Source organism: Aethalodelphis obliquidens, unplaced genomic scaffold, assembly GCF_003676395.1.
Source record: "Aethalodelphis obliquidens isolate GAN/ISIS:26980383/991018 unplaced genomic scaffold, ASM367639v1 scaffold7, whole genome shotgun sequence".
Taxonomy (NCBI): Eukaryota; Metazoa; Chordata; class Mammalia; order Artiodactyla; family Delphinidae; genus Aethalodelphis; species Aethalodelphis obliquidens.
In genome coordinates this window covers 65,878,012-65,901,949 of record NW_020837951.1, presented here as the reverse complement: position 1 = coordinate 65,901,949, position 23,938 = coordinate 65,878,012, and the positions used below count along the sequence as shown (strand labels likewise).

At 34.6% G+C, this 23,938-nt stretch overlaps 1 protein-coding gene across 9 annotated transcripts in view; it reads right to left on the bottom strand.

Moving 5' to 3' along the window:
* The window catches only part of CNTLN (centlein), a 328,812-nt gene that overhangs the window by 241,126 nt on the left and 63,748 nt on the right, over window positions 1–23,938 (bottom strand). For all 9 annotated transcript variants that reach the window (XM_027105917.1, XM_027105925.1, XM_027105918.1 and 6 more), the window contains exon 3: window positions 4,678–4,762. In XM_027105917.1, coding sequence (XP_026961718.1) covers window positions 4,678–4,762 — 85 coding nt within the window. The remainder of the gene's footprint in view (window positions 1–4,677; window positions 4,763–23,938) is intronic.

The window sequence follows — 23,938 nt, the reverse complement described above, 5'->3', positions numbered from 1 at the left end:
ACACACACACACACACACACACACACACACACACACACACACACACACAATTAGTTCTGTTTCTCTGGAGAATCCTATTACAGACTTTGTTCCTGTTTAGGACTTCAGTCTTAGAATTGCAAGGACTTGGATTCTGCCAACGACCTGAATAAGCTTAGAAGGAGATTCTTCCCAAATTAAGCCTCCAGATGAAAACATAAGCCAATTGAAAACTCAATTACAATCGAGATAATGAGCAGAGGACCCACCTAAACTATGCCCAGACTCCTGACCCACAGCAATTTAATAAATGTGTACATTCTTTTAAGGCTTTAATTTGTTATACAGCAGGAGAAAAACTAATGTACCACAAGATATCTTCCTGAAGAATTTATAAGAGAAAATAATAGAGAAAATGGTTATGAAACATAAACACTGGAAATCTTGACAATATAAAAAAATACAACCAACAATGCTAAGAACAGGAAATTAAGTCCTCCAATTACTCTCTTTAAGTTCACTTCAAAATGGAGGAGAAAGGATGAATAAGTAAAAATTTGCTAATTTTCTCATTTTCTTTTTACAGTATGCAGTTGAGAGATACTATTCATATTTTTTAGAATATGTTAGCATCAAGATGTATAGTGTTCAAACACAAGTATCACATGATATCACTTATATGTGGAATCCAAAAGAATGACACAAATGAACTTATTTGCAACACAGAAACAGACTCACAGACATAGAAAGCAAACATTGTTACCAAAGGGAAAAGGGAGGGCTGGATAAATTAGGAGTTTGGGATTAACAGCTACACACCACTATATATAAAGAAGATAAACAACAAAGACCTGCTGTATAGCACAGGGAACTATATTCAATATCTTGTAATAACCGATAGTGGAAAATAATCTGAAAAAGAATATATATACATATATGTATACACACATATATAGAACTGAATCACTTTGCTATATACCTTAAGCTAACATAAGATTGTAAATCAACTATACTTCAATTTTAAAAAGTATAGTGTTAAATATTATATATAAAATAATAAATTTAATCACAAGAAGAACTGATACAGACCCTAAACCTTCCAAATTATCAACGTAAGAGTGCATGCACATATACACACACACACAAATGAAGAGAAGACAGATATGTGGCAAATTTTAAAAAGACAAAGAAAATACTAAAGCAGAAAGCATAAGGTCAATCAGAGAACAAAGATCAAATAAGTATATCAGATCTTAGGCAGATGGAATAAACTTATCTTTAAAAAGGTAAAGACGTAAATATTGAGTCAAGACACAAAGTTCAACCAAATAGTATATACAAGAGATTCATCTAAATATGCAATGTTAAAGGATGAACAAATATACAACAAATTTAACTGAAAGAATGCTGGAGGAAAGATAATAGTTTAAGAAGAAAATTAAGATATAATCTGAATGACTAAAGATGAAAAAATTAGAATAAATGTATTAAATCTTGTTATCTTCTTGATCTCATGGTCTCCACCTTCAACTAGAATTCTGTTAACTAAATTAAGTCTCCTTGTATTGTGTATTTTAATTTCCTTCTCCACTACTTTCAAATATTTTGCCTAACATTTTTTAAATGCAAAAATTTCTTTCTCTGCACTGTTAAATTTCCTCATTTGTTTCCACTACTTTCTAAGAATTCAGTGATCTCTTAAAATGTCATATACCATTCCACTTGTGTTGCTTTCTAAAATCACTAAAAACTTCATGATTGTTGAATTTAATATTTTTTCACAAACCTCATGAATTTTGTAACATTTTACATTAACCACCTTTTGTTTCTTGAAACTGTCCTCTCTCAATTCATGACATATGATATTATACTTCTCTCTTTCTACTTCTCTGAACAGTCTTTTCATCTCTTTAACCGAAACTTGTTCTTCCTCTCACCCATTAATAATATCAGCAAATATCTAGTTCTTAGAATTCCGTTTAAAGTCTTCCCTCTAACTATAACATTAGATATCTATATATCAAGGAGAAAACTCCTTCCCAAGGATTGGATCCATGCTTTCAATGGTTTACTTAAAAATCTCTAAATGGAATTCCCACCAATAACTAAAACACAAATTGTCTAAAAGAAGCTCAGAAGTCATCCTCACAGTAAGTTGTTGTACCTCTTTATAATAACCCTCTTTCTGACAACAACGCCACTGCTCCCCTGGATTCTCCAGGCTGAAAACCTAAGAGTCACTTTCAAATTACTGTCAGTTCCTTATGGTTCTAATTTATATATCTTTAATTCTTGAAAAACTAATAGTTCAGGTTCATGTTATTACTCTTATACTATGAAATAATCTTCTTACAGATCATTCTACTTTCTGCTTTTCTTTTTCTAATTGTATACTGGATTATCAATTTTATTTTCAGAGATTACAGATTAATTAACTTAAGTGAATGAAAAGCTTAGATAGATTCCTTTGGCCTGTAAGTCCAACTACTTCATTCTAGCAATAAAGGCCTTTCCTTAATACAGGTCCAATATAATATTCATCTTAGCCTACACTGCTACATATTATCTATGAAACAAACTATAAATTTCAGTATCACCCAAACATACTCTATACTCCCACCTTCAAGAATTTTGCCTGATGTTCACCATGGGCAAATCCTCCTATAATCTCTACCTATTAAAACCATTGGAATACCTTAAGACCTCTCCACAGAATTTAATCTCTCCTTCCTTTGAATCTTTATAGCACTCTGCTTGTGATTCTCTCATGGCACTTAAAATACATTGGTTTTATTCAATTTAAGTCACACATTTAAAAATATTCAAAGAGCATCTATTATAAATCAGGCAATATGGTAAATATTAGATGTTGGGTATACAAGGGTCCCCACCCTCACAGAACCTTAATCTAATGTAGCAGAATATGGTTACTTGCACCTCACTTTTATCCCCACCCTACTGCTCATAGAGACTTAGAAATCATTAAAGGCAAGAAATTTAACTCTGAATTTTCCACAGTACCATCACAAGATAATGTCTACATTTAATACAGCAATTTGTTGAATTAAACTGAAAATATACCCTATAGAAAGTGACAACCATTATTGTACAAAAGTATACATGGTTTAGGCTAAGAAATTAAAGGCCCTAGAAAACAAATTAGGTGCCTAAAAAACAAATAATTTCTCTCATGGGCATTTAATATTTTATGAGCTAAATGATTCTACTCAAAAAGTAAATAGTGAAATATCTACCCAAGGAAAAGGAAGTAGAAAAATAATTTAGCAAAGACAAAAGAAAAATATATTGTCATTTAAGAAAGTCAACATTTTTTATAATGTTATGCTATTACTATCTAGACCTGGTAAACTAAGCATTTCCTAAAGCATTGCAAACTTAATGCCAAAGGATATCAAAAAGAGTGCCAAAATCCATTCCCCTCCACAGAACAGACCTGTGACTGAGGAAGACATTGCTCAGCCTGGATCTACATTTTCCCAAATCCCCTGAATCTTGCGGTGGCCATGACTGGTTTTTCTCAATGAAATGCTGGTACAAATGATGTTTGCCACTTCCAAGTCTTAACATTGTATTTATTAGGCAGCTTAGACTAGCCTAATTAATATACGAGGCATATGGCAATAATTATCTATATTAAAATTCATTTGGATATTGTTTGATATTCGAGTGGCAAATACAACTGTTTTACCCAAAATAAACTAAAAAGTTATTTTTAAAATTTTATCACTATAGCACCAATTATGACATTTTCATAAGGAAAATACAATGCTGGAAAAGGTATAAATTTCAAATTTATATGTCATATAGGAATCTATATTCAATTTTAGAACAAGTTTATATGGATGTAGAGAATGAACAAATTATTTAATCTTTTACCTACATTAACTTCCATTTTTAGTCCTTTAATAAAACAACTTAATAACAATAACCAACCTTTGATGAAAGTTCTCATGATTGTTTAATTGGCTAGGAAGGAAAATAGAGTAAGAAGTCGGAAGAGCATAGGTGCCAGACAGAACCTTCATTTATCTAGAAAATACAGATAATTTAGCCTATAAAGAGCTACTGGGTATAAAATAAATTTAAATAGTATATCATGATATAGGCCATTCTTAAATTTCTTTCACCTTTATTTTTAAGATGTTAATACCTTGAAGATTATTCCTGGAAGCAATGACCACATGAATTTTTGTAGTGATAATATACTGAGTACATAATTACATATAATTTAAAATATATAGTTATATATAATTGTATAATTACAATTATAGAATTGCATAATTTGAAAATGCAAGTTTTCAAAAGATCAAATAGAATCATCCCAGTTGTTAAATCTTTTCTACAAATTAAACCGTTTTAAAATTTCTAAGTTTCAGAAGTGAATGATAATTGCTAAAAAAAAAAAAGCAGATTTCAACAAAAAGTGATTGATAGTTACTACTATAAAATTACAATATCATCTTAAGAGTTTTATTGTATATATAACATAGTCTATTAATTCAGAAAACAAAGAATAACTGACTAAAGTACTATAGTAACCTGACTATAGTAATAGCTTGACATAAAGACCCTGATATTCTTTATGAACATTATTGCAAAAAAATTTTTTAATATTTGTAAAGACCTACTACCTGGAAAAAATATTATAAATTTACTATTTTCTGTTGTAACACCAACCTGTTCCAATTCTTCTATTTTAGCATCCTTGACTTGCAGAATTTCTAAAACTTTTCTGTCTTTTGCTTCAGATTTCTGTTTTTCTCTAGAAACAAAAAATATATATATTAAAATTTTATTAGTCATAATTTGTAGCCAATTCTTTAAATTTTCACATCCTGATAATGAGTATCACATTAAAATATAGAAAATTAAATTATCAGAAGTTGACAGCCCTTTCAGAATTCATCAGAAACCACATGGCAAGTGACAACAACTTACAACTGCTGACAACTAAGACAACTTCATACTAAAAAAAAGTTTAGTTTCTATATTTAGATGTATTACAAAACATATTAAAACACATTTGATCTTGATTATAACAGCCACTATATCATAAATTTAAAATAATTACTGAATATGTCAATATGCTCTTGTTAATGTAAACGCTTTATATATGCAATTATGTTAAGAATAAAATAGTTATCATTTTTAAAGTAAAAGCCTCAAAAGAGAGAAAACTAAAGACTTATTAATAACCAACATTAAATAAATGGGGGGGGGGGACTTCCCTGGCGGTCCAGTGGTTAAGACTCTGCACTTCCAATGCAGTGCACACAGGTTCAATCCCTGGTTGGGTAACTAACATCCCACATGCCGTGGGGTGTGGCCAATAAATAAATAAATAAATGAGGGAGAACTGTATTGGGTGTTCAGTTATATATATTTTTAAACTTTAAAAATAGGTAAAATAAATGAAATCTGTACCTAAATCACTCATGAATCACAAAGTATACAGGTAGGAAGAAAGAAAGAACCCTTATTTAAGAAAGAGTGAGATGAAGCAAAGGAGTTTAGAAGGCACAGGGAATATTAGAATTAAGAGACACCAATCATAAAAGCATACCACTGCTGGTGACCAAGATGGCAGAGTAGGAAGACCCTGAACTCACCTCCCTCCCTGGACAACATGAAAATTACAACTACTTATGAAGCAACTATTTATGAGAGTAAACTGAAGACTAGCAGAAAAGATACTCCACAAATAAAGACATGAAGAAACCACAATAAGATGGTTAGGAAGGGTGGAGACACAATATAGTCAGGATCCTCACTCCAGGATTGGTGGACCCCAACTGGGAGGATAATCACAATTTTAGAGGTCTTCTCCAAAGAGCAAGGGATCTGAGTGCCATGTCAAGCTCTCCAGCCCAGATATCCTACACCAAGATGATGATACCACAGAACATCTGGCTTTGAAAACCAGTGGGGCTCATGTTCAGGAGAGCTGGAAGCTACAGGAAACAGAGAGTCCACCTTTAAAAAGCATGCACAAAATCTCACATAATCCAAGTTCCAGTGCAGAGGCAGCGGTATGAAAAGAGTCTGGATCAGATCCACTTGCTGGTCTTGGAGAGCCTCCTGGAGAGGCAAGAGGCAACTGAGACCCCCTGGGGGACAGAGATGCTGGTGGCAGCCATTCTGGGGGACTTGTTCTACTGCAATAACACCAGCACTGGCAAGTACCATTTTGGAATCCTCCCTCTACCCTACTAGCACCAGGGGACTTGGCACCCACCTGTGGGCTAGCACCAGCTGTAAATCACCCCAGGCTACACAGACAGCTATGCAAGGACCCAGCCCCAGGCTCCCTTGGGCATACAGCCAATGACACAGAAAACCTACCTTTTTCTCCAGCAGGCCTACAGCCACTGCATGAGGCACAGCCTCACAGCCAGCTGGGCCAGGGGCCAGCTCTGCCTAACAACATATCCACAGTAGTTGGCCCCACCACAACAGAAGGGTACATGCTGCCAACATAAGGAGAACCCCTAGAGCACAAAGCTCTGGTGATGAGAGGGGAGTGTGCTACTGGACCCCATGGAGTGTCTCCTACATAAGGCTACTTCTCCAAATTGGGAAATGTAACTGACTGACCTAACATACAGAAATGAACATAGAGAATAGGGCAAAATGAGGAAACAGAAATATGTTCCAAACAAATAAATAACACAAAACCTCAGGAAAAAAAAAAGAACTAAACAAAGTGGAGATAAACAATCTCCCTGAAAAAGAGTTCAGTAATGATCAAAAACAGGTTCAATGAACTAGGGAGAAAACTGGATGAACACAGTGGGAATTCCAACAGGAGTTTAAAAATATAAAGAAAAACCAAACAAGAGCTGAAAAATACAATAACTGAAATAAAAGATACAGCAGAAGAAATCAACAGTAGATCAGATGATACAGAGGAAAGGATCAGCACCTGGAAGACAGAGTAGTAGAACTCTCCCACGCAGAAAAGAAAAAAAGAATTTTTTAAAAGGAAAATAGTTTAAGAGACCTTTAGAACAACATCAAGCATACTGACATTTGCATATAGGGGTGGCAGAGGAGAAGAGAGAGACAAAGTAGCAGGGAACTTATTTGAAGAAATAATACCAGAAAACTTCCTTAACCTGGGGAATGAAACAGACATCCAAGGCCAGGAATCATAGAGACTCCCCAAAAAGATGAACCCAAAGAGGTCCACACCAAGACACATCATAATTAAAATGGCAAAAATTAAAATAAAAGACTCTTACAAGGAGCAAGAGAAAAGCAACCTGTTAAGTACACGGGAACTAACATAGGCTATCAGCTGACTTTTCAGCAGAAACTCTGCAGGCCAGAAGAGAGTTACACAATATATTCAAAGTGATGAAAGGAAAAAGTCTACAACCAAGAATACTCTACCTGGCAAGGCTATCATTCAGATTTGAAGGAAAGATAGAGTTTTACAGACAAGCAAAAGCTAAAAGAGTTCAGCACCACTAAAATGGCTTTTCAAGAAAAGTTAAAGGAACTTCCATAAGCAGAAAAAAAGGCCACAACTAGAAATATGAAAATTATGAAAGAAAAATCTCACTGGTGAAGATAAATATACAGTAAAGGTAGTACATCAGTCACTGATAAAGCTAGTAGGAAAGTTAAAAGACATAAATAGTAAAATCATCTATATCCATACTAAGTAATTATTATAATATGTAAAGGATACAAAAAGAAGTAAAACATGACATCAAAAACATTAAATGTGGGGATGGGTGGAGTAAAAATGTAGGGTTGTTAGACTGTATTGAACTTAAAGAGATCACCAACTTAAATTAATCACATATATATAGGTTGTTATATATGAACCTCATGGTAAACACAAATCAAAAACATATTCCAAATACACAAACAAAAAAGAGAAAGAAACCCAAACATAACATTAAAGATAGTCATCAAATCATAAGGGAAGAGAGCAAACAAAAGAACAAGAAGAGAATGAACAAAAAAGACCTACAAAAACAATCCCCAAACAATTAACAAAATGGCAATAAATACATAGCTATTAAATAATTACTTTAAATGTAAATGGACTAAATGCTCCAATCAAAAGACAAATAGTGGCTGAATGGACACAAAATAAGTTCTATATCTATGCTGCCTACAAGACTCACTTCAGATGTAGATACAGACTAAAAGTGAGGGGATGGAGAAAGAAATTCCATTCAAATGAAAACAAAAACAAAGCTGGGGTAGCAATACTTATATCAGACAAAATAGACTTTAAAGACTGTAACAAGAGACAAGGAAGGAAATTACATAATGATCAAGGGATCAACCCAACAAGAAGATATAATAATTGTAAATATACATGCACAAAGCATAACAGCACCTAAATACATAAAGAAAATATTAAGAAACATAAAGGGAGAAACTGACAGTAACACAATAACAGTAGGGGATTTTAACACAGCACTAATATCAATGGACAGATCATATAGACAGAAATCAATAAAGAAACACTGGCCTTAAATGACACGTTAGACCAGATGTAATTAATCAATATATATAGAACATTCCATCCAAATCTGACTCATTAAGAAAAAAAGAGAAATGGCCCAAATAAATAAAATCAGAAATGGGAAAGGAGAAGTTAAGACCAGCACCGTAAAAATACAAAGGATCATAAAGTTTACTGTGGACAATTATATGCCAATAAAATGGACAACCTAAAAGAAGGAGACAAATTCCCAGAAATACACAGACTCCTAAGACAATCAGGAAGAAACAGAAAACATAAACAGACCAATTAACAGTAATGGAATTCAATCAGTAATCAAAAGACTCCCCACAAACAAAAGTCCAGGCCCAGGCAGCTTTACAGGTGGATTCTACCAAATATTTAAAGCAGAGTTAACACATAGGCTTCTCAAACTATTCCAAAAAACTGCAGAGGGAGGAATGCTTCCAAACTCATTCCACAAGGCCAGGATCACCCTGATACCAAAACCAGACAAAGACAAAAAAAGAAAATTAGAGGATTTTTTGTTGAAAATCCTCAACAAAATATTAGCAAACCAAATTCAACAATACATTAAAAGGATCACACACCATGATCAAGTGGGATTTATCCCAGGGATGCAAGGATGGTTCAATACCCAAAAATCGATGTGATACACCACCTTAACAAACTGAAGAATAAAAATCATATGATCATCTCAGTAGATGCAGAAAAAGCTTTTGACAAAATTCAACACCTATTTACAATAAAAACTCTCCAGAATGCGGAAATAGAGGAAACTTACCTCAACATAGTAAAGGCCATATATGACAAACCCACAGCCAACATAATACTCAAAGGTAAAGAGTTGAAAGCATTTCCTCTAAGACCAGAAACAAGACAAGGATGCCTACTCTCAGCACTTCATTCAAAATAGTATTAGAAGTCTTAGCCACAGCAATCAGACTAGAAAAATAAATAAATAAAACAAATCCAAATTGGAAAGGAAAAAGTAAAACTGCCACTGTTTGCAGATGGCATGATACTATAGAAAATCCTAAAGAAGCTACAAAAAAAACTTAGAACAAATAAATGAATTCAATAAAGTTACAGGATACAAAATCAACATACAGAAATCAGTTGTATTTCTATACACTAACAAGTAACTATCAGAAAGGGAAATTAAGAAAAAAATCCCATTTACAATTGCATCAAAAAGAATAAAATACCTAGGAATAAATCTAACCAAAGATGTAGAAAACTCATACTAGGAAAACTATAAGACACTGATGAAAGAAATTTAAGATGACCCAAATAGATGAAAAGATATACCACCATGCTCTTGGATTGGAAGAATCAATGTCGTTAAAATGACCATACTACCCAAGGCAATCTACAATGTAATACCTATCAAAATACCAATGGCACTTTTCACAAAACTAGAACAAATAATTCTACAATTTGTATGGAAACACAAAACAACCCTGAATAGCCATAGCAATCTAGAGAAAGAAGAACAAAGCTGAAGGTATCACACTCTCTGATTTCAAACCATAATACAAAGCTAGAGTAATCAAAACAGTATGGTACTGGCACAAAAACAGACAGACCAATGGAACAGAATAGAACCCAAAAGTAAACCCACGTTTATGTGGTCAATTAATCTATAACAAATGAGGAAAGAATATGCAATGGGGAAAAGTCAACCTCTTCAATAAATGGTATTGGAAAAACTGGACAGCTACATGCAAAAAAAAAAGAAAAAAAAATCTAACTGGACCACTTTATCACACCGTAAAAAAAAAATCTCAAGATGGATTAAAGACTTAAATAAAAGACCTGAAACCATAAAACTGCTAGAAGAAAACCTAGGCACTATGTTCTCTGACATCAGTCACAGCATATTTTTTTGGATCTGCCTCCTCAGGCAAGGCAAACAAAAGCAAAATTAAAAAATGGGACTACATCAAACTCAAACACTTTTGCACAATGAAGGAAACAATCAACAAAACAAAAAGGAAGCATACTAAATAGAAGAAGATATTTACAAACAGTATATCTGATGATAAGGGGTTAATATCCAAAATATACAAAGAATTCATACAACTGAACACCAGAAAGAAAAAAACAAAACAAAAAAAAATGATAAAAAATAGGCAGATGACCTGAATAGACATTTTTCTAAGAAGACATGTAGGTGGCTAACAGACACATGAAAAGATGCTCAACATTGCTAATCACAAGGTAAATGCAAATTAAAACCACAATGACGTACCACCTCACACCTGTCAGAATGGCAATCATCAAAAAGACAACAAATAGCAAGTATTGGTGAGGATGTGCACTGCTGGTGGGAATGTAAACTGGTGCAGCCACTATGAAAAACAGGATGGAGGTTCCTCAAAAAATTAAAAAAGTTTAAAATAGAACTGCCATAATGATCCAGCAATTTCACTTCTGGGTATTTACCCAAAGAAAACAAAAACACTAGTTCAAAAAGGTATAAGCATACTAATGATCATTGTAGCATTATTTACAATAGCCAAGGTATGGAAGCAACCTAAGTGCCCATCAGTAGATGAATGGATAAAGATGTGGTATATATACACAATGGCATATTTCTTAGGTATAATAAAATGAAACCTTGCCATTTGCAACAACATGAATGGATCTAGGAGGACTTATGCTAAATGAAATAAGTCAGACAGAGAAAGACAAATACCATATGAATTCACTTATATGTGACATCTGAAAAATAGAAGGAAAAAAAAAACACAAACAGAACAAGACAGAAGAAGACTCATAGATACAGGGAATAAATGGGTAGTTGCCAGAGAAGGAGAGGGAGGCAAATAGGTGAATTGGATTAAGAGGTACAAACCTCCAGTTATAAAATAAATAAACCACAGGGATGCAACATACAGGATAAAGAATAGGGTAAATAAGAGTGTAATAATTTTGCATGGGGACAGTTGATTACTAGACTTATCATGATCATCCCATAATGTATATAAATGTTAAAACATGATGTAGTCCACTTGAAACTAATATAATATTATCTGTCAAGTATATTTCAATTAAAAAAACAAAAAAAGCACACCACTAAAGGAGATAGATGCAGATGGCATAATAATACATTAAAAAATTTTAAATTAGACTTCCAATAAGTTAGCATAGTAAGTTCACACTTTGAGGCTCTTCTATATTCTCTAAATTACAGTATTAATAGAAAAACATAAAGCACAAAAAATTAAGGAGACACAGTCACACCTGAGGATCACAAACTAAACAGAAGTACAATGCTATGAATGGGGATGAAGCTGCTGTCTGCTGTCCAGATCCAGATGCAGGCTAAGGTGGAAAGGAGGCTGGCTCCTAGAGACAACAGGGAATAAACATGTCCTGCTCAATAAGTAGAAGCATAGCCAGGCCCATTGTTTTCAACCAGAGACTGGGGTGGAATTCCCATCACCTGAAAGTAGGCTGAAAAAACTTCTGCCCATCCTTGCCTGGAATTAAGGCTTACATGAAAGTCTATAAAGGCAAAAGTTTATAGATACAGCATCCAATCACAGGCTGAGCCAAAGCACCCCACAGCTCATGTACTAAGTATAGTAAGTCCTCTGTTGTACTGTTGGCTAAGAGCCCCAAACTACCAATATAAAACCTATTTCAGGATGGGGGGTTGCAGTGAGGGTGACAATTTAGTGACAATAACAAAATTTCTAGAGAAAAAAGCATTAGAAAAGGAGGAGTAGTGGGGAAAGAGGATGAGAACCATAACAGCAACCCTCTCACACAAGATGGGACCACAGACAAAAAATCCAAAACACATTAAGAAAAAACATGCTCTACACACAAACACAAAACATGCACACACTAATGCAATAATGTGAGGCAATCATTCTAGACAAAATGAAAACATTAGAACACTCTGAAAAAGATTTTTAAATAAGTATCTTTAAAGACATAAAATAATGATTAGAATTATAAACAAAAACATGAAATAAAACAAAAACAAGTAGATCTAAACAATCTGTTAGAAACCTTGAAAATACGGGACTTCCCTGGTGGCGCAGTGGTTAAGAATCTGCCTGCCAATGCAGGGGACACGGGTTCGAGTCCTAGTCCGGGAAGATCCCACATGCCGCAGAGCAACTAAGCTTGTGCACCGCAACTACTGAGCCTGTGCTCTAGAGCCCACAAGCCACAACTACTGAGTCTGTGTGCCACAACTACTGAGCCTGCGTGCCACAACTACTGAAGCACACGTGCCTAGAGCCCGTACTCCGCAACAAGAGAAGCCACCGCAACGAGAAGCCAGTGTACCACAATGAAGAGTAGCCCCAGCTAGCCACAACTAGAGAAAGCCCTCAACAACGAAGACCCAACGCAGCCAAAAATAAAATGAATAAATTTTTTAAAAATAGAACTTCATTAAAAAAAAAAAACTTTGAGGGCTTCCCTGGTGGCGCAGTGGTTGAGAGTCCGCCTGCCGATGCAGGGGACACGGGTTCGTGCCCCGGTCCGGGAAGATCCCACATGTCGCGGAGCGGCTAGGCCCGTGAGCCATGGCCGCTGAGCCTGTGCGTCCGGAGCCTGTGCTCCACAACGGGAGAGGCCACAACAGTGAGAGGCCCGCGTACCACAAAAAAAAAAAAAAAAAAAAAAAACTTTGAAAATAAAAATTATGATCAACGAATCAAAAAACAATTAAATGGGTTAAGCTCAAAATAGACACAAGAAGAGAATTAGTGAAAAGGAGGATAGTAATGAGGGATTTATCCAGAATACTGCATAGAAAAACAATGAGATGAAAAATATGAAGCCACAGTTAAGACATGTAGGTTTTAACTGGGATACTCCAACATATGCCTAAAGAGTTTTAGAAGTAGATAATAGTGGGATGAAAGATAAAGCAATATTTTTAGGAGATAATTGCTGAGAATGTTACAGAAATAGAGTTCTCGGACTAAAAGAGTACCTAACAAAATAAATACCAACCCCAAAATCCATATCTACATTCCATCAGAATTTACTGAGCACTCATTATATGACAGGCACTCTCTTAGGGACCAGGGATACTGCAGTGAACAAAATAAACCAAGTGGTTGCCTTCATGGAATTAACATTCTAGTTTATGGATATTGAAAATAAATGATAAATAAGTGAATACATAATATGTTAATTGGCTATAAGTATAATAAGGACAGTGAACTAGGGTAACAGAGAAAGAGATGCTTAGCTTTAGAAAACTGGGGAGTAAAAGGAAGGTTGCATGTTGCTACTGAATAATTAACAAATAACTGTCCTTAAAGGTGGTATTTGGGTAGAGACTTAAAGGAAGGAAGTGAGAGACATGGAGCTCTCACAGAAGAGTTTTCCAAGCCACGGGACCTGTAACAAGTGCAAAGCACTGAGGCAAGAGCATAACTCAAAGAAAAGCAAACTTAAACTGACTCTAGTCCCTCATGCAAGCGCATGCCCTAGAGATAGCAGCTTGCAGAGTCACAAGTAAATTTAAGTCCCTGATATGACTTCCCCAATAGCCCTTGATCAGTAGTCTCCCCTGCCTTCCAATGCCTTTCCCTTATGTGCCCCTTAGATAAGACACCCTGTGGGGCTTACCTGAAAGTACTCCACCCATAAACTTTAATAAAGGCATGTACCCCAGGTCTGTCCTTCTCTGTCTGCACTCTGCCTTGATCTCCCCGTGTTGTCCCTTGAAGCATGCCAAGTACTTCCTCCAGGACCTCTGAGTAATAAATTTTTCTATTTCAATTTCTCTTCTGGTCTGTTGTTGAACCATGGCTCACCATCCACAACCCTGTGCTCTACTTAACAAGTATTAATTTAACAAATTTATAACAGCTACCAGCTGAGTGTGAGAATGAGAAACAAAGTGTTAGAAGTTGGGAATTCCCTGGTGGTCCGATGGTTAGGACTCGGCACTCTCACTGCTGAGGCCGTGAGTTCAATCCCTAGTTGGGGAACTAAAATCCCATAAGCCGTATGGTGTGGCCGAAAACATTTTTTTTTAAAGATTAAAAAAGAAGTTGACAAGTGAGTAAGCATAAAATAGTCTTCTAGGATACTGGGATAGTAAGTGAGCCAGAAAACCAAAAAAAAAAAAAACAGGACGACTACCAGGCAGTACTAAGCACTGAGGTTAATGGTCATAAATTTACATAAGACCAGTCATCATGGTTCAAAGTTTTTCTCTAGCCATGGTCAGCCCTCTGGATGTAGGCACACAGTAGATGAAGAGTTGGAATAAACAACGTTTGAAATTCCACAAACATGTTATGTCTACTAATTTTACTGTTTGCACTTTATCCTGCTTTATTATTTTATTTCCTCTTTACCAAGCATTATCAGCACATTTAATGCATGATCTCAATCCACTGTCTTCAACCAGGCTTTCTTTTTATTTGTTTCTTTTATTAACAGTGAAACTAAACATACTTTCAGAAATTAAAATGCCTTTTCCCCCCTAATTTGCCATTGCCTGTCAATGTATCTACTATTTTATATCTTACTATTTTTACTGATCTATAAAACTATTTTATATATTAAAATACATATTTTTTATCACTTGTTACTAACATACAATTTCAAAATATCACTTGAAGTTTTAATTTACCATTATAAAATCATAACTATTGAAAAAGAATACTACATCCATTTAAGGTACAGTTGACCCATGAACAAGGCAAGTTTGAACTGCATATCTACTTATCTGCGGATGTTTGTCAATAGTAACCACTACAGTACTATAGGGTCCATGGTTGGTTGAATCTGTGGATGCAGAGATACCAAGAATATGGAGGCCAACTATAAATTATACAGGGATTAACCCCTGGTTGCTCAAGGGTCAACTGTATATGGATCAGGAGAAAAATAACTTCAAATCCCAAAGGGTAGGGCATGACTGGGTTTAGCCAAGGACAAAGACCCAGGTTGAGACAGCCAAGATATTAATTCCAGTCAGAAACTTCCTCTGTAAATTCCTTCCTGAATATACATGAATCTATTTTTAACTTCCCAGGAATTAGTTTAATTTACGAGGATAAAGTCTTTCTAATCCACTCTTTTGTAACAAGCCTAAAAAATACCAACTCTTGTCAAAATAAATTCTGGTGGTCCTTTTAAATGAGATAAGGATAAAATTAGACTATAGGCCACAAACCCCAAACAAAAGCATTATTACAGCTTCCAAATTAGCTTGGTACCAGAGCAATTATCTCCTACAATGCAAGTATGTACACACCTCATACTCTAATCCAGTGCTACTCAGTGTGGGTCATGAAAGAAATAGCATCAGCATCACCTAGGAACTTGTTAGAAATGCACCATCTTCCTCCCACCCTAAAGGTAGAAACTCCAAGGGTACAGCCCAGCAACCTATGCTTAACAATAAGGTGCTATGGACTGAAAGTTTCATACCCATATGTTGAAGCCTTAATCCCCAATGTGAGGGTATCTGGAGGTAGGGCCTTTGGAAGGTCATGAGGGTAAGGCCCTCATGAATAGGATTAGTGACAGAGAGATTAGAGAGAAAGATGATCTCTCTCTCCATCATGTGAGGATGCTTCAAGAAGGCAGCTGTCTACAAGAGAGCTCTCACAAGGAATGGAGTTGGCAGGCAACTGGATATAGGACTTCCTAGCCTCCAGAACTATGAGAAATAAATGTTTGTTGTTTAAGCCACCCAGTCTATGGTATTCTGTTATAGCAGCCCGAACTAAGACACAAAGCCTCAAAAAATTCTGATACATACTAAAGTCTGAGAGTCACTGAAATAACAATAACTGACACATTTCTCAATAGATTAAGGTAAATAATATAATACTGAAAGTATAGGTCATAAATGAAATATGAATCTTCATATAAAATATAAACTTCAAAAATACACCTCAATGATATATTTTATAACAAAAAATTCCAAAATTCACTACTATGTTATAGTTTTGAAGTTGAAAAAAAATCACAATTCAAACTCTATATAGAGATTTGTTCAGCAGCTCCTCCTGGTGGTATGGAATATCTAATATTTTCTTAACAGAAAAATGCCCCCAAGAGAAAACAATGCTACGATATGAATACACAATTTTTTACTTGGAATAACACAATGAAAAAAATTGCTTTGAGTTTAAAAATCACCAACCTATCTGGTCAATTCAATTAATGTATAGTCTATGTATTTACAAGACATTAAAAAAAGGTTCCTAAAAATAAAGACACTGTCAAGAAGTTGATGATGATCAATGACTGAGAAAAACTCCTGTTTAGCTAATTAGAACCACTGATGTGCAATAATGATGTGAGCTAAGAATATCTGCAGACTTCTTTAGGATGAAAAATGAAGTGAAGAGAGGCTGTCAAATTTGTACAAGTTTAAAGCTCCAATCACTTTTCCCAAGAGTACCACCCATTTAAGCATTTAACATTGCTGTACTTAGCCACATGAATTACCATGCTAACTTTCTGCCATTTTTCTAGACTCAAAAATCTGAGAAATTATTCTAAATCATTAAGAAACAAAATTTTATTGTGTTATAGACCATGCCATATATTATACAATATGACAGGATCATACTTTCTGGGTTTGAGCCCATTTTTAATGAGATGTCAAAAATGAAATATTAGAGTCTAAAAGAAACATTTAACCATAAATGAGGCAATGATATTGGTCTGAATTAGAAAACAAAGAAAATAAAAAAGCAAAACTTACTGAAGTTGATTATTCTTAATTAACAGTAATGCACAAAATAAACATTGTACTAACATTTTCTTTCATTTAAGAACAGAATCTATTAAAATGTACATTTTATTCTTATTAACGGCTTTCCATTTAAATACATTCTCAATTTCTACTATGCGTTAGGACTCTAGAACAGTAACACTTACAAAAATGGAAGTTTAGGGAAATGAGAATTATACCATTACAAATTATTTATTCTTTTATCCACAAAATGTTTTATAACTATTTTCCTATTTTGAGTATGTATAATAAATTACTAGAATGGTATCTATGAATAATGTAATAAGAAAACTCAAAAAAGAGAAAAACCTGAAAACTTAACACAAATATTTTTCAAACATTTATTCCACAGTAAAAACAGCTATAGAAAAATCTCTTAATATTCTGAATGAAAATACATTACTAAGTCAACAGATCCTAATACACATAAAACCTCTGGTATAAAATATTTTAAAGGTTCAAGTATACTTGAAACATCTATTTTGGTCTTAAGATCACAACTTAATATTTATTACATAATCCAGAATGTCTAACTACTGTATTTTGTTTTTCAATATAAAATATATATTTAAACTACAGGTGAAAGCCAAAACCTGTGCTAGAAGAGTCAGCCTGAGACATGAAAAATTATTCTTTTTTTCCCTGTTCAATCAGGTAGCTCCAAATTAGAACAAAGAAGAGAATTAGGCTACAACATCTGAATCTGAAAAATTATGGAGTACTGATGAACTCTTTAAACAAAGAAGTGATAACTTAATAGAACATAACAGTTTAGATTTGATACATGACTAAATAATATACCATTGTTTCAGATATCCTTATTTATTTAACATCATTTCTAAGTACACAAAGTTGAAACTCAAAATCTTTTCTATTTTATAGTTAGAAATTAAATGACTCTATTTAGTTCCTGATTTTCCTGTTCCTTTTTTTTTAACCGCATGTCCAGTTACTTCTGCATATACTCAACATTTATTATCTAAAAAATCCATAAAAGAATTGGAAAAGATTGTGTATTATATGTCTTTAGTAATTGTGTAAATATTTTTTACCCAGAATTAAGAAGTCTCTTACAGTGTTCAAAAATGTCAGCACTTCAGAACAGACTGTTTTAACATCTGCACATCACCAGGGTTGCCCCCAAGGATTTTTAAATGATGCCTGCCTGTGCTGAATAAAGTGCTAACTTGCACCTTGCATTTCAAACTGTGTCCTGAGCAGCCATCCAGTTGGTACAACACCAGCTGAATTCCCACAGGCCACTGTTCACTCAGGCTTGACTGCAATTATCATGTCAATATTTTGTGCTCCGATATGCAGATATGCACACATGAAAGTTGCATAATACCTCCTTCTCCATGGAATGTTGACTTATGTTCAATGTTCTGGGAATTTTTAATGAAAGCAGACATAAACTTTCATCAAATGAAGACAATCACAATTATTTTCTCTTAAAATCAAAAATTATATTTCTGTGTCACCTTCTGCCATGCATACAAAGGCTAATTTTTTAAAGTAATTATGCTTTACTACAATTTCACAATTCTTTAATTTAAAGGTCTTCGTAAAAGTTAAAAGACTATCTGTCAAGCTTCCTGCATGTATAGTAAGAGTTCAAATGTGTTTCTTTGTACTTTATTGCATGTTCTTTCACCTTAAACAGTAGAGTGGCTCCAATTAAACACCTTTCTGTTAGTCCCTTTGACCATCTTGCCAGTCATCCACATCGCTGCCTAGGCATTCGTGGCTGTTGCAACAGGAAAAGTGCTCAGCAAAAATATATTTATGCTCTGTGTGGAGCTGCCTAGCAGCACTGCTGCCAGATGGAAGAACTCTGGCAGCTATACTTCTGTGGTCTCCAACCAGCCATGCTACCACCATGCTCCAAAATGCAACCCTTTTGCAGGCTGTGTTAGCTTAATACACATGGGACTGTGTACAACTATACAGCAGCTGTGCAACCCATGTGTTTAGGAGTGGAATGGAACAGGAGGGAGGTTTTCTCAGTCATGAGAGTATATAATATAACCTTATAACAACAGCCTGCTTATTAAGCACCTAAACTTTAACTATAAACATAAATACGAGATAATCTCTCATCCTCTGTGAGGTTAAATCCTTAAACAATAGTATTTCAAGGATATAACATGCATACCTAAATAAACATGCAATAAATACTAAAAATCATCTTACTTTTTAAATTCCTTTTATGGTTACCATTTTTCAGGACTGAGTTTTCATTTCAAGAAAGAAAGAAAAAGAGAGAGAGAAAGAATCCTTGAAAATAGAAGAGCAAAAGAAAACAAGTATTGTGAAGCCTATCACATTATAAGTATAGAATGTTAAAAGGAAAGCAAACGTGTTTTCAAGATTTATACAAAGATAAGGTGTTTGGATGTAAAAACAACTAGGAAAATAAAGCAATTTCTGTATAGGTTTCATGTGAAAATATAAAGTAAAAAGTATTAATTTTGGTAAAATCTAAACATCTTCAATTTGAGATTTAGATACATTTTTGAGTTTGAGTATTCAAGTACAATATACACTATTTTAAGAAGTAAAAGATTTAATATTAAAGAATTATTAAACATCAAAAAGGAGTTACTTTTGGAAACCTATTATTTACAAGATGCTAACTGGCTTTTCTCAAGACTCTCCAAAAACAAACATAAAACGTATTTACACTATAACATGAGATGATGAATATGATGATTATAATTACTATACATTGATTAACTCAAAACAACTCATTATTCTCATTTCACAAAAAGAAAACTAAAGCAAATAAAAGTAATTATTTTGCCTCAATTCATACAACAAGCAAGTGGTGGAGCCAAGGTTCCAAACCAAATGGCCCCGTTTACATAGATGTGTTCTTTTTGTTTTTTCTTTTTTTTTGCGGTACGCGGGCCTCTCACTGTTGTGGCCTCTCCCGCTGCGGAGCACAGGCTCCGGACACACAGGCTCAGCGGCCATGGCTCACGGGCCTAGGCACTCCGCGGCATGTGGGATCTTCCCGGACCGGGGCACGAACCCGCATCCCCTGCATCGGCAGGCGGACTCTCAACCACTGTGCCACCAGGGAAGCCCCATAGCTGTGTTCTTAACCAAGAATCATGAAAAATAATTTCTTTACAGATATGAGTTTAATATTAAACAAGTTTCAATGAAAGATGTGTAAATTTTTCTCTAACAGTCTTTACACCTGTTAAATATTGACTCAGATTTTTTTACGCATAAAGATAAAAATATTCACCTTCTAGTTTAGAGTGTCTTCTGGAATGTCAGAATTGCCTGTGAAGCTGTTTTAAAATGCAGATACCCCAATCGCATCATAAACGTTGATAAATCACTATCTCATAGAGGTCATGAGTAAATTACAGCTCAGAAACCTCTTAAAACAAATGCATCTACAACTCAGTAAAGACAATATTGATATAAATGCCTTTTCTCTATCTATTATAACTCCTCAATGATTAAAATTAAATATGACATTCCTTACACATCCCTGATCAAAGTTTTGACCACTTGAGAGAACTTTTTAAGTATCGATGCCAATTTTGAGTACCTACTACAGGACAAGATTTTAACTAGATGCTTTTCCAATCCCTCAACAAACTCTTTTTAAAATCCTTTTAACAGATGTGGAAACTGAGGCCTAAAGAATTTAAGTACGGAAGGCATGGAAATATTTGCAATTTAAACTCTAATCTGTATGACTTCTAAGTCTGTGCTCTCAACCATCTGTTAGGGACTGGAAGTTTGTGTGCCCCCAAACTTCATATGTTGAAATGTAATCCCCAATATGATGGTATCTGGAGGTGTGGAACTGGGAAGTAATTAAGTTATAAGAGTAGAGTCCTCATGAATGGGATTGGTGCCCTCACAGGGCAATGAAGAGACCAGAGCTCTCCTTGCCACATGAGGATATAAGAAGTTGGCACCCTGCAACCCAGAAAAGGACTCTCACCAGAATTCGACCATGTTAGTGCCCTGACCTTGTGCTTCCAGTCTTCAGAAAGTGAGAAATAAATATATGTTGTGTAAGCCACCCAGTTTATGGTATTTTATTAAAACAGCCTGAGCTGAGAGACCATCTTTACCGACTGTTGATTTGAAAATTCCTGACGTTAAAATTTAAACAGATTTCCAGAAGTTTTGATTTTATATAAATCTTTAATAGATTCATGGGTGAATCTATTCATGGGTGAATCACTCAGAATTCAGGGGTGAAAAACAAATCTTTAATCACAGAAAAAGTAATCTTTTAATTTAACAAGCATGACAAAACAAACAAGATGTTGAGACAGAATAAATGCAGGAAAGAGAGCTTGTTTAGTTAATAAAGGAGGTCAGGGAAGATATCTCTAAAATAATTATTACATGTTTTACCACAACCAGGTTCCTGAGAAACACTGTTTTTTCTTCCCCTGACCTCTCTCCCCTCACATAATAAGCAGAATGCTGAGCGCATATTAGGCATTTAGGTAATAATTCTGAATTAAATAAAAAGTATTTATAAGCACCATTAGGTACACAAACTATACCACAATCTATATAAATCTAGAACTTAAAAACTCATAAAAAATACAGAAATTTCAAGACTAAAGACAATAAAAACATACATATAAATTGAATGCTTTGGTATTTTGTGCTGAGATGAAAGTATATTTTAAAAGGAAGAAACAATAGTCTTCATTAAGAAGCAAAGGATACAAGGAAAATGTCATACTGCTGGCCCAATAAACCAAGTATCTTTCATTTCTAGCAATACTATAGTTCAAAATTATGATTAGGCATGGTTATACTCTCCCCGCAAATCGTTAGTATGACCTCTGCAACAGATCTACCTTCTAGTAGTTACTCGTTAAAATCCAATTCCTTGAATTCAACATGAAACATATTCAAATTTTAATCCTGAATTTAAGATTCCTAATTTAATCTTAAATGAAATAAAATATGACTAAGTAATATATTTATTTTATTTCTTAAAGTTTAAAGGCATTGTGGTTGGCTCCTTTTCCCTGAACTAATCTACTTATAAAAGACTTTAAAGTCTAGGATCTTAAAATAAATTTAGATCACATTCACTTGTTTTCTTTTTTCCTAAGCGACAACATTTTCTTTGTTAACACTCAGGTGAAAGCTAATTCTCTCTTTGGGGAGTAGTTAAAAACGGAAATTCTGGAACCATACTGCCTGATTTCAAACTTTGATTCCACCACTCATTACCTCTATAAGCTTGGGCAAATTACTTAACCTCTCTGTGGTTCATTTCCTTGATCTATATAATGAGAATAATAATAGAGTCTATCTCATAGGACTATTGTAGGAATTTAGTCAATACATGGAAAGCACTAATAACTGTGTGTGGCCTACTCGATAAACATACACTATTAACATTATGTTTGTTCTATGATGTATTAAACTACAAACACATGTAACTGAAAATATATACTTATCATAATAGTACACAAAAATAATACTTTCCACATAGTTCAAAATATACTTCCTTATAAATACATCATTTAAAAAAAATCGTTTGAATCATAGTACAGTTCAGTTCAGTGGGAAGTTACCTTTAAGGATTACCCAGGAATATCCTTTGTCTATTACAAGACAATAATTGACACTATGAAACCCAATAACAGCATCAATAGTTTTAATTATTTTCTCTTAAACCTCCCTGTAATAAAATTCATATTTTTCTTTTCTATTTATTCACACTAGCTTATATAGTAATAATGTACCTCATTTTAATCCCATTTATTCTCATGTTTTAATATTTTATTTATTCACGAGTTCTCTTTGTATTCCAGGTTTTTGTAAACAAAACCAACGTATTCAATCATTTTTCTATGAAGTCTCTGCTGTAAATACTTTTCCACCAAGGAAAAATGCCAAAAACACTATTCCTTTATTTCACCATTATTAAGTCACTTTCTTAAGAAACTTTGCTAATCACAAAAGATCACAAAGGATTCTAAATTTTGAAATAGAAAAATCAGTTAGGAACTAATCATGCTGGAATTCCATACAAAACAGAAATAAACATTAGACAAGGGACTCCCCTGGTAGCGCAGTGGTTAACAATCTGCCTGCCGATTCAGGGGACGTGGGTTTGATCCCTGGTCCAGGAAGAATCCACATGCCACAGAGCAACTAAGCCCGTGTGCCACAACTACTGAGCCTGCACTCTAGAGCCTGCGAGCCACAACTACTGAAGCCCTCACGCTTAGAGCCCGTGCTCTGCAACAAGAGAAGCCACCACAATGAGAAGACTGCGCACTGCAACGAAGAGTAGCCCCCGCTCACTGTAAGTAGAGAAATCCCATGCACAGCAACGAAGACCCAATGCAGCCAAAACTAAATAAATAAATAATTTTTTTTTAAATTAGAAGAGAATGATTTAATTCTAGCACACAGAATGTGTGCCAAGGCTCCCAGGGGTGCTGTAGCAAACACACAGGGGCTCTTTTGGATATTTTAAACAGGGGAAACACAGCAGTACTTAACATCTGTTGGACACTGCACCAACTACTAGCTAAAGTAAGTTCAGAGTTTCAATATCACATTGCACTACATTCCTTTCATGGAGTCATGTCCTTATGAAGTTGAGTTTTTGACAACTGCTGTGATAAAAATCAAGGTGAGAACAAAAAGCATAGTGAAACAAGAAATGAGGGTGGTAGTGTCCAATCTGAACCCGA